We start from the raw sequence: 12,734 nt of genomic DNA, 5'->3' as shown, positions 1-12,734 counted from the left end.
TTCACATGACAAAACAATGTCTAAAAAAACCAAAATCAGAATATTTAACATTCTATTAACTACTCGGATCTTCCTCCATAGCAGAGGCACTCTTGTGAGCATTTATATGGGACACAATTATCTTCACATCCCATCCTTTTGAAACGTTAATCCCCAAAACTCTCATAGACTTCCTTCCACCGATCTTACATTCATGTTCTTTCAAGTCCCTGACCACTATGCAATCCCTTTTGCCACTTCCCATCTATACCTCAGGCCATTTCTTCTTCAAGGTGATTTTGCCTCCACCTTTTCCATACTGAGATTGTAATACAGTAGCTCCCCAAATTATATCAACATACCATTCAAACCTTTCATAAACCAGGGCTGTGATTGTTTTTCTCTCCCATTAGATGGTCATAAGGAAGTACATGGAGCCATAAATGTAAGTTAAGGAAAAGACAGGGAATTTACAGAAGCAGGAACAATGGGAGTACCGGGTGAATCTGAGTCATTAGTTTATTTGTGCCTTCAGATGCTGCCTGGGTATAATATATGTATTCTTATTTTATAAGGAAACATTGCTATGCACATCCAATTTTAAAATTTATAGGTTCATACAGCACCTAATTCATGATGAAAAACTTATTTCTGGTTATCTTTTTTGGTAGGGAAAAGAAGAGGCACTTACTCTATCATTAGATGCATATCGAGTGCCAAGGGCTGTCATTTGGGAAAGGGGTGCAGTGACCAAGCAGAAAGGAAGTCAGAGGTACAATACCTCAGCCTTACTCTTCTCCATCATCTCCTATGGTCTCTTGCCCCTGATTTCCATTGGCTGAACCCAGAAGGAGGACAGAGTGCAAAAGATATCTTTTATGCAGTCTATTATAAATCAGCCTCATGGGCCACAAAACAAAAGTCACAAGCATGGGTGAGGTAGTTAGGGGGGTGGATGGATCTGGAGGAGGAACCACAAGACATCTAGAAAGAAGTAAATTTCCGTAAAGTTACCCCCCCAAATTATCAAAACCTTTACACACATTGTACTTAATGGTAAGGCTGTCATGGAAATTAGAAGTTTTTCCTGTCACGTATGCTAGAGACTTCGAGAATCTAAACAGACTGTAAAAACAAATAAATTTATAGTTTGTAAACAAATTCAAAATATTTAGAGATTATATCCTAAATATATCAATATAATTGCAGCATATTCCTGAAAGCACATAAACTTTTCACTAATATGTTACAAACAGAAGGCACTTAAGAAACACACAGTGATAATAAAGCTAAATTTCATTGCATACGTTAGCTACTTAAATAAAATAAAGCAGATGAACATACATTTCAGATTTTTAAGTAGATCTTTACTAATATTGAATAAAAGGCAACTCAAACAATAAATTATAAGCAACGGCAAGGGTATACATCATCGTTCAAAATGCATTTATTAGGCTCCTAGAATGTGCAGGCATGTATCTCAATTTTATTTTGGTAAATCCTTAAGTAGAACTCCATATAGACCCCAAACTATAATATCTAAGCACTCTTATAAGGGGTATATGAGATCACATATAACTTGATTGGCAAAAAATTAAAGAAAATCAGCCCTCAACATTGACTTTCATTTTCTTGGGGTGGGGGTTAATTTATGTTTATTTTTATTTTTTTTATAATTTTTTATTTACAATGTTGTGTTAGTTTCAGGTATACAGCAAAGTGAATCAGTTATACATATACATATATCTATTCTTTTTTGGATTCTTTTCCCATATAGGCCATTACAGGGTATTGAGTAGAGTTCCCCGTGCTATACAGTAGGTCCTTATTAGTTATCTGTTTTATATATAGTAGTGTATATGTCAATCCCAATCTTCCAATTTATCCCTCCCCTACCCCCGACTTTTCTACTACTATTGACAAGGAAGAGCCTCTCAAACAATTAGGAAAATGGCAGATGGCTCTCTGTGGATGTGAATATGAATCCACTCAACAATCTACTGGGATCCTGATGACTATTCTGACCCTACTGCAGCCTCAGTTGCCTCTAAAACACCAATATATATGTATGTATGTACACACTTATAAATTATATACCTATGCTATTACATTAGTAGCATATGCACATCACAAATCCTATTCAAAACCCTTATGAATCAGAGCAAACTCACTCCAAGCCCAAATGAATTATTTATTTTTATAAACAGCTGTTGACACCAAATATTTTATAAAATACATTACTTTAAATGTGGGTAGAAAAAGGTCTACTGTTACCTGAGTTTTGCATAATTTTTATATAGTTAGCTCTTTATAAAGAGCTCTTTAGTAAAGGGTGACAGAGAGCATAGACAAAGGTTGAATTAAATTTAGTCCCAGCCTAGGCTCTGGGCCCCTTTTCTGCTTCTTGAGCTCTGAGCTCCAGAAGGGAGTGAACAAAGGGAGAGTTTAAGCTGTGAGCTTCATATTACTTTAAAAGGTGGAAGCAGGCATTAAACCTACATTTAATTTCTTTTATTAAAAGACCATAATTGAGGAACCATCTCATCTTTTCTTGCAGCTCCCTGAAATGTGTACACTATACTTGGGAGACTACAGCTTTAGAAGATTTATAACATTATAATAAAGGTATGTATATGGGTAGAGTCTGACATAATTTGAATTAATGGCTATTGTACCAGAATAATAATTAATAGCATCCTTTTTTCTCTCAAAGGTGTCTTGGCTTAAATCATGGGTTATATGGGAACCCTAATATAACCCATTTCTAAAGCATGTGAATCCTGAATTAAAATTGTTACCCTATGATAACATAAAAAGCTTCCAGCCTCAGGTAGGATCAGGTAGTCTGGCATGCTTGATGAACCAGTATTTGGAAATGAAAAATCCAACACCTTTAGACTATTTAATACTTGACCACAAGTCCCTCCATTCTGTAATCTAAAAGACAGTTTCCTTTTTAAACATGCTACCTGCATGACTCTTGGAAACAACCTAAGTTTCTTTGCCTGCTAGAAGTTCCCAGAGCAAATTTACTATTGAATTCTCAAAAGAAGATGCATGTTCCTAAAATATCACTTAGAATTCTCTCATTTTCCGAGATTTAAAGATGTGGCTGATGTCACCAACTGGCAATCACTTTAAGTTTCTAAATTTCTAGTGACTGAAATATTGTAGTCATTATGGGAAATATGTACCAAATGTTTGCATGACCCTTGGGTACCACAAGTTCAATGGCATTTCCAACAAACACCAAATGACAGCAGGTCCAGGTTTGCTCAGTGCAGCCCCAATTTATGTCTGTAAACTCAGCATTATTATTAATAGTATCTTTCAAATATGCACTGATTTGCATGTAGAATAATATGGTCACTCTAAACAGAGGTAATTTTTAAATTCAGAGCTTCAATTAATCATCCACGCCTCTCCAACAAAGTAAACGGCAATATGAAAAATTCTTATTATTACCTTTCTGTACAGCTAACGGGATTTCTTGACGTTTCCAGATTGACCAAGAATCAATTTGCATGCTAATCCTTTTCTTTCTTGATTTTTGTTGTTTTAAAGCTTCTTCAGCTTCTGCACGATCAGTTTCTAGACTTTTAATGAGTTGGATGGCCTCTGATAGCAATCTTTCCATTTCCTGCTTTAATTCTGGACACTTTTCATCTTAAAAAAGAAATATGTATTCACATTGATTAATGAATCAGCCGATAAGCTGGATGGTGGGAACAGGGGTACTAGCTGTGTTGCCATCTTTTTAATATTTATATATTTACTATGAGAACTGTAGAAAAGTGAATTAGCCTTTTAAAGACAGTTTTATTATAATACAATCATAACATTAATTATAACCTTTGAAGACAGATTTTGAAATAAATATTTTATAAAATAATTAGAATAGCTAAGTCTCAAACAATATCTTCATGCACATTTTTTTCTGAGGGAAAAACACATGTTCTATTCACAAGCTGTATTATAGAGCTTTATTTTGAAATTATACTTTTGTTTCCTCCCATTCTATGAGAAAAGCAAACCATAATGCTTTATCTAATATTTATCTAATATTTATCAGACAAATACTGAAAATCCTCAGAGGTTCCTAGAAACAAGACACTTTATGTTCTTTACCTTATCAGATAACAACATCCCTAGTTAGCCTTGCCAGAAATTCATCATCATTTCCAAATTGTATTTAGTCAGTTACAATACAAATTAACTCCCTTATGAGAGATATTTGTGATTCTTGGTTCACAGCTCTGGAATGATATGGTTTAATATTAACAAAATGATTAACATGGGTATTCATTCATCTATTTATGCAAGAAATGGGTAGAGAACCTGTTATGTTCTACGCAGTATGCTCTCTCCCTGGAGGTAGAGCAGTACAAAAGACGGATATGAGTCCCATTCTGGTGAGATTTATACTTGTGAACATTGGCTTTTGCCAAAATGTGACATGACAAGAAGACATAAACAAACACAAAGTGTCAAAGAAGGCAAAGCCTCCAAAGAGCTGGGGCTGGAGGTAAATCAGTGAAACTGGATCAAGAAGAAAGGTGGCTGACAGATCTTTGTTTTATTTTGTTTTGTTTTACTTTTGGACAATAAAGACATTAATTTTCCATTGGAAAATGGAAAGTTTTGTGTATAACTTAAGGTGTCTCCAATTCATTCTATTTAATATCTCTCTGAATTTTTTTGCAGAATACCATCTCAATTAGTTTTACTGTTTCATATGGAGTGAGCAACCACCTGCATTTTTTATTAGCATAAACACTTAATTACCACAAATCTTCCTCATCCTGATGCTGTCTTGTATTTTAGAGTCAAATATACATGTTTATAATAAACATAATTGTAGTTTATTTAACTGTTACTGTGACCATTAATACATTGATATTTTCTCCTAGAATCTGTCATTTGAAAAATTAAGAAGTAATGAATCAGCTTTTCATTTTCATTATAAATGGAAAATAGTAAAAACAGAGTCTCACTATGAATGACAGCAGTAAATGACAAAATATTCATGCTTCTGAAAAGTTCTAAGTTTATTGGTTATCCTTCTCTAAAGGAAGGTGTTCAACAAATTTTTGTGGCAAAGGTAGGAGGAAGTGTTTAATGTCAAGGATATAGTCAAATATGTTGAAGTAATTTTAACACAAATTTTATACCAGTATATAAATTATTATACATTTACATTTGGAAATTTTGACAAGAATATTAGTCTTAATTTATATATATAGAAGAGCTGTGATGTCCAATATGGTAGCCATGAACCACATGTAACTAATTTACATTTAAATGTAACTTAAAGTTAAACTTAAATTTCTCAGTCTCACTAGCCATATTTTAAGTGCTCAACTGCTGTATGTGGCTAGTAGCTACCCTATTGGACAGTGAGACATAGAACACTTCTATTATCACAGAAAGTCCTATGGGACAGCACTGAATTACAGTTACATTCTTGAGAAGTGGGCAGGGATAATTATATACTCAGGACCTAGAGCAGTATATGGTACAGTACAGTAATGAATAAATATCTGTTGAATAAATATTTAATCAAACAATACAGAGACTCTTTCCTCTATTAGTCACTCATAAGGATTACAAAACACTTATACATGATTCTTGTGAAAATGAGAAATGTATAAATGAAAAGCCAATGAGCTTTTAAATATAATTATACTTTTCTAGTATGAGGTACAACTTTACCTCTCAATTCTTCTGGTATGACCTCTTTCACTGGTGTAGCAACACTCAGATCTTTCAGCTCTTTTGTGAAAGAAGTTCTGCTCCTTTATGACGGGAAAGAAGCAATCAATTAATAAAGGAAGGCTGTACTTAAAGTTAGTAAAACAAATTTTAGGTGATGTTTTAACATTGAATTTTAAATATTTGTGGTGAAACTTACTATACATATTAATGGTACTATATAAGAGATGAACATAGCAAAATTCTAATAGGAAATGGGTTTTATACTTCATGGTAAATTAAGAGAAATTTAAAATTTGTTTCAAATGATTTGAAATTTTTTGAGGGGATAGTAAACCAATACTGTTTTAATGATAGTCTTTTCTAGAGAGTGTTGCTATCAAAAAAAAAGTTTACTGAAAATAATTTGAGAGTTATTTCTCTAATTTCAGTTTAGCAGTTTCTGAGGAGACAATATAAAATGCAAGGAGTAAAACTACTATTTCATATTTTATGTTATTAAGGTTTTAGAAAAGTGTCCAAATTAAAATGTATTTTTTCTAAAGAATCTTTCTAGCTAAAGTTCTATATATTCAATAATGAAATATTTCTCATTATCAGTATTCTTCTGGTCCAATTCTTGAATTCTAGACTAGTTTTCACTGTACTGAAGAAGAAGTACGTTTCAGGAAGTTTCATTTTATCCATGTTGTAGCATGTATCAGAACCTCATTACTTTTTATGGTTGAATAATATTCCACTGTACAGATATACCACTCTTCATTTATCTATGAGTCCACTGAAGGATTTCAGGTAGTTTCTACCTTTTGGCTATTGTAAATACTAATGATACAAATATTTGTATACAAGTTTTTTTTTGAACACCTGTTTTAAAATCTTTTGTGTATATACATCAGAGTGAAATTACTGGGTCATATGGTAATTCTAGATTTAACTTTTTGAGGAACCACCAAACTGTTTTTCATAGTGGCTGAACCATTTTACATTCCCACCAGCACAGCACGAGAGTTCCAATGTTCAACAGAAGTGGCAATATATGGGCATCCTTGTCTTATTCCTGATCTTAGGTTGGAACCTTTCTGTCTACACCATTAAGTGTAATGTCAGTCAAGAGTTTCTCATAAATGTCCTTTACCATGTTTTGGAAATTCCCTTCCCATTCTAGTTTTTGAGTGTTTTCATTATGAAAAGGTGTTGGATTTTGCCACATGCTTCCCACATCAATTGAGATGTTCACACGAGTTCCCCCCACCTCCTTTTATTACTGTGATACATTACATTGATTGGTTTTTGTATTCTGAACCACTCTCACATTCCTGGGATAAATCTTACTTGGTCATGATATATAATTCTATTAATATGTTGCTGGATTCATGCTGCTGATATTTTGTTGAGAATTTTTGCATCTATATTCAAAGTGATTGGTCTACATTTCCTTTTCTTGTGATGTCTTTATCTGGCTTTAGTATCAGGGTACTGCTGACCTCATAGAATGGGTTACAAAGTTTTTCCTTCTCTTCTAATTTTTGAAAGAGTTTGAGAAGCATTGCTATTGATTCTTCTTTCAACGTTTAGTAGAATTCACCAGTGAAGCCATCTGGTCCTGGGTTTTTCTTTGGTTGGGTGATTTTACTGATTCAATCTCTTTACTCATTACAGACCTGTTCAGATTTTCTACTTCTTCCTGAGTCAGCTTTGATAGTTTGTTTCTAAAGAATGTGTTTATTTCATCTTGGCTATCTAATTTGTTGTTCATAGTATTATCAACTGTTCATTGTATTATCTTATAATCTTTATTCATGCAAGATCCATAGTAATGTCCCCAATTTTTTAATGAATTTTTTAATTCAAGTCTTCTCTTTTTTTGTCAGTCTAAAAGGTCTGTTAATTTGTTTGATCTTCTCAAAGAAACAACTTTTTTCATTTATACTATTTATTGGTTTCTTTTTACTTGTATTTCATTTATCTGTGTTCTAGTCCTTATTATTTCCTTTCTTTTGCTAGTTTTAGCACACTCATTCTTTTCTAGTTCTGTAAGCTATAGAGTTAGGTTATTGGATTTGGAATCTTCTTTTTAATGTAATCATTTATGGCTATCCATTTCCCTCTGGGAACTTCTTTTACTTCATCTCGTAAGTTTTGGTACCACGTGTTTTCATTTTCATTCATCTCAACTTATTTTCTAATATCTCCTGTGATTACAAATTGACTGAGTTTAGAGCATGCTGTCTAATTTATGCACATATCTGAATTTTCCAGGTTTCCTTCTGTTATTGATTTCTAGTTTCATTGAATTGGGTCAGAGAAGGTACTTTGTATGAATTTAATCTTTTTAAATTTTTGAGATTTTTAAATGTGGCTCAATAATGTTCAGTCTATCCTGAATAATGTTCAATGTGAATGTGAAAAAAATGTGATTTCTACTGTTGCTGCGTGGAGGGTACTATATAAGTCAGTTAGGCCTAGATGGTTTTAGTGCTGTGCAAGTCTAATTCCTTATTGATCTTTTTGGTTCTTTTATCCATTATTGAAAGTGGGGGTACTGAATTCTCAAACTTATTACAGAATTGTCTACTTCTTTCACGTCTGTCAGTTTACTGCATGCTTTTGAGGTTATGTTTTTAGGTATGTATAGGTTTATAATTTTTATGTCTTCTTGATGGTGTTACCCTTTTATCAAGATATCAAGTATTCTTTGTCTCTTGAATATGTTTTGACTTAAAGTCTATTTTGTCTGATATTAGTATAGCCACTCAAGCTCTCTTCTGTTTACCATTTTCCTGGAATATATTTTTCATCCTTTCATTTTCAACCTACTTGTGTCTTTGGACATCAAATGAGTCTCTTATAAACAACATGTAGTTGGAGAATGTATTCTTATCTATTCCACCACTCTCTACCTTTTGATATGAGAGTTTAATCCATTTTCATGAAAAGTAATTACTGATAAGAAAGGACTTACTTCTGGCATTCTGCTACTTGTTTTCTATATTATCTTTTTATTCTTTAATTTCTCCATAACTCCCTTCTTTTGTGGTTAGTTGATTTTATTGTTTTAGTTTCCCTCTATTGGATTTCTGTGTTTTTTATTTATTTGTTTGTTTTATTAGAGTTTTTCTTAGTGGTTCCTTGGAGATTAGATGTTACAACTAACATCTTAACTTCACAAAAATTAAGTTTGAATTAAAATCAACGTATTTTCAACAGTATTAAAAATTCTGTTCCTTTACAGATCTGCTTCTTCCTTTTATGTTGTCATTTTCACAAACCAGACATTTATACATTGTGTGCCCATTAATATAGATTTATAATTATTGTTTTATCTATTTAATTATAATTAGATAGAAAAACAAAATAGATAAATAAAAATGCAATTATACTAATTTTGTATTTATCTTTATAGCTACCTTTACTTTTGGTATTCCTTCATATGGCTGCAAGTTACTGTCTAGTGTCCTTTCACTTCTGCCTGAAGGGACTACCTATAGGATTTCTGATAGAACAGCTCTGATAATGTGTGGAGCCCCTCAGTTTTTGTTTATCTGGGAATATATTAATTTCTCCTTTATTTCTGAAGGACACTTATGCAGGATTCAGAGTTTTTGTCTGACAAGTTGTTTTCTTCCAGCATTTTACATATGTCAATCCACTGCCTTCTGTCCTCCATAATTTGATGAGAAAATGACTTATAATTTTATTGAAAATCCCTTGTACATGATGAGTAACTTCTCTCTTGCTGCTTTCAAGATACTACCTTTGTCCCAGGCTTTCAACAATTTTACTACGATATGTCTTAGTGTGGATCTCTGAGTTTAACCTGCTTGGAGTTCACTGAATTTAATGGAAGTACAGATTCATTTCTTCCATCAAACTTGGGTAGTTTTTAACCAATGTTTCTTTAAATATTCGTTCACGCCCTTTTTCTCTCCCCTGTCACTCTTGGACTGCCATTATGCGTATGTTTGTATTCTTGATGGTGTCCCTTGGTCTAACAAGCTCTGTTCATTTTTCTTCATTGTTTTGTCTTCTGTTTCTCAGCCTGAATAATCTCAATTGAACTATATTCAAATTCAGTGATTCTCTCTTCTTCCTACTCAAATCTGTTGAGGAACATCTCTAATTTTTCATTTCAGTTATTGTACCTTTTAGCTCCAGAATGTCTTATTTGATTCTTTCTCATAATTTCTATTTCTTTATTGATATTCTATATTTGTTGAGACATTACTCTCCTGGTTTTGTTGGGGTTTTTTGTCCATAGTTTACTTTATCTCTTTGAGGATGCTTAAGACAGTTGACTTAGAGTCTTTGTCCAATAAGCACAATGTCTAGGCTTCCTCAGAGCCAGTTTCCTTCATTTTTTTTTCCCTTGTTAATGGGGCAAATTTTCTTTTATTCTTTCCCTGCCTCATAATTTCTGTAAAAACCTGGAAATTTTGAGTATTTTAATGTGATATGGATATAAAATTACCCTCCCTCTACTGGGTTTATTTTTGTTGTTTGTGGTGGGTTTTTATTTGCTTGGTGATTCTTCTAAACACTTACTGTAATATCTATATTCTTTTCATTTGTGGCCATTGAAGTGTTTCATTAGCTTACTGGTGATCTTGAGTTTTGTCCAAGTTACCTTAAATACCTGGGGCTCAAAAAAACAAAAAGGAAAAAAGGAAAAATATACACTTCCAATCTTAGCAGACTGGCTCGGAGTTGGAGTACTCCTTTTAATGTTTATCCAGGCTGCTTACAACTCTGCCTCTACCTTCAATTCTTACCTGTGCAGATACTAAAGGCTAGCCAGAGGTAAAAGATTAAGTTTTCTTGGTCCTTCCTGAGCATGTGTCCAACACTGTTCATATGTGTGCACTTTTTAATTCCGTAGTATATATGAGAGCATTGAAAAACCCTATTCCCCAATGTATCTCTTTTCCCAAACTCTTTATTCCCAGGCATTTTGATCTTTTTAATGCTTGTCCTGACCAATCCACAGCCTCAGACATTGCTGGCAAATATATGACTTCAAATACTTTCAGCAAACACTGCCTGGAAGTGGTTCTAGCTCTGTGATTGCTCTTAGTCAGGAAAAAACAAAGACAATCCTTTGTGCTGGTCCTTCAGGGAGTCATCAGACTTATCAAAACACTGAACCATAATTCTTTGAGAATAAGGTCCATACTGTTCCTTCTGGCACTAGCAATCTTCACCACAAGTCAGGCTACTTGCTTCATGGCCACCACTGATCTGAGGGCTGGAGGATGGCAAGTGGGCAATTTAGCCACAGTCCTTCTTTCATGCAATGTAGTAACTCTTTCTTCCTTAACTTTTTCCCTTGTTGTTGTAAGTTTTGGACTAGATCCCGCATTTCTGCAGAAGTTGATTCTCATCAAGTTTTACCAACTTTACAGTTGTTTTTGTGGTAGGACAGAGCCCTGGAAATCCCTATTCTGCCATTTCTAGAGACATCCTAATTCTTATATTTTTAAAAATAAGTTTTAATGTCTAATATAAAAATTTTGCTTTCAATTTCCCTTTTCTTTTGAAATAAACTCATCTACAGCAGATTAATCATCAAAATTTGAACATAAAAAATATAAAAGAAGCACGAAAGGTTCTTACCATTCTTCCAAAGACGTTTCAAACTGTCAAAATAAAAGATCTCAATAAAAAGTCAAAGTTTTAACATCTTAAAAACAATAGTACAGCAGGTTCTTATTAGTTATCCATTTTATACATATTAGTGTACATATGTCAATCCCAATCTCCCAATTCATCATACCACCACCTCCCAACTAATAAGAACCTGCTGTATAAAAAAATAAATTAAATAAAATTCCAAAAAAAAGACAGTAGTAAATTTAACTCACACCTAAACTCACTGACAAAATTACAAATACTCTACTTCACATTCCCCATTATATTTTTGTCAAATTATACTGTGTTGTTTCCACAACAGCTATATACTTACCTTAGCTAGTCCTTTTATTATTACTCCCACCTAATTGTTCTCACCTTTTATCTGTTTCTAAATTTTACCTTTACATCAAGGGTCACTTCAAATGCCATTTATTCCTAAAAGACTTTCCACAGAATCGTAAGTGCATGATATTTAATATATTACCAAAAATTGGAAACACATAATTACATGTAAGTTCACAAATATTTAGTTTTTCAGAGTAATATCCCTCTTCTGGACTATAAACTCCTTGGTAGGAGTCATGTTCTACAGATATATTCTAACACTACCTTGGGCTCTAAGGGGCACAAATTAACAAAAACACAAGGAATATACAGTCAGAATGTTGTGCGTTTCATAGACAATCTCCAATTCAAGAATTTAAATTGAAGATACATGATTACTTTTCCCCAATTCCCATATCATACCAAAATTTCTTGGAAAAAATATATAGGTATGTCAATAAAATCATTGGAACGTATATTTGAGAAGAATTCCCAGAAACAGAGTAATCAGATGAGACTGATAGTCAAAACAGAGGACAGAAAAGTATAACTCAGAAGAGACAAGTGGAGACCATTTCAGGGGAGGTAAAAGGCTTCTGTGTGGAATTCACGAGAAATTCCCAGTATGTGAGAATAACCAGGTGATAGGCAAAGTAAATAATTAAAGGGCTGCCTGTGATGAGATGGGCCAGTCCAGTCTTACTACTTTCTATCCCAAGAATCCAGAATACATGGCTGAGAAGTTACCTCCTAGTCACTGCCATGAGAAGAATTCTCTAACCACATTGGAGATCTGCCTAAGATGGAGAGGCTATCTAAGAATAGAAGTTATGGTTCTAGAGAGAAACAAAACAGGGCCTACATAACTAGCAGAATCTTACATAGACCCAAACAGGTGAGTGAGGAAAAATAAAAACAGATTTATCAATGAGGGAAAAGATTCTAAGGGGCTACAAACTCAAAAGTAAGCTTATTAAGGCAAAAGAAAAGGCCCACAACTTTCTTGCCTAAGCATATTACCTCCTATTTACGAAGAGCCTGAGTAAAATTTTTATACACTGCATAAAACCCTCAATGTAAGCAGACCCTGA

At 33.4% G+C, this 12,734-nt stretch overlaps 1 protein-coding gene across 1 annotated transcript in view; it reads right to left on the bottom strand.

The window, feature by feature from the left end:
* CCDC178 (coiled-coil domain containing 178) overlaps positions 1-12,734 on the bottom strand; it is a gene marked incomplete at both ends in the record, with an annotated part of 351,176 nt that overhangs the window by 300,478 nt on the left and 37,964 nt on the right. The window contains 3 exon segments of the mRNA XM_082853050.1: positions 3,445-3,645; positions 5,692-5,774; positions 11,302-11,324. Of these exon segments, the coding sequence (XP_082709176.1) occupies positions 3,445-3,645; positions 5,692-5,774; positions 11,302-11,324 (307 nt within the window).

The sequence above is a fragment of the Leucopleurus acutus genome, assembly GCF_964270905.1.
Source record: "Leucopleurus acutus genome assembly, chromosome: 13".
Classification (NCBI taxonomy): Eukaryota; Metazoa; Chordata; class Mammalia; order Artiodactyla; family Delphinidae; genus Leucopleurus; species Leucopleurus acutus.
The sequence above is the reverse complement of the archived record's forward strand: the minus strand, read 5'-3'. Positions and strand labels throughout refer to the sequence as shown.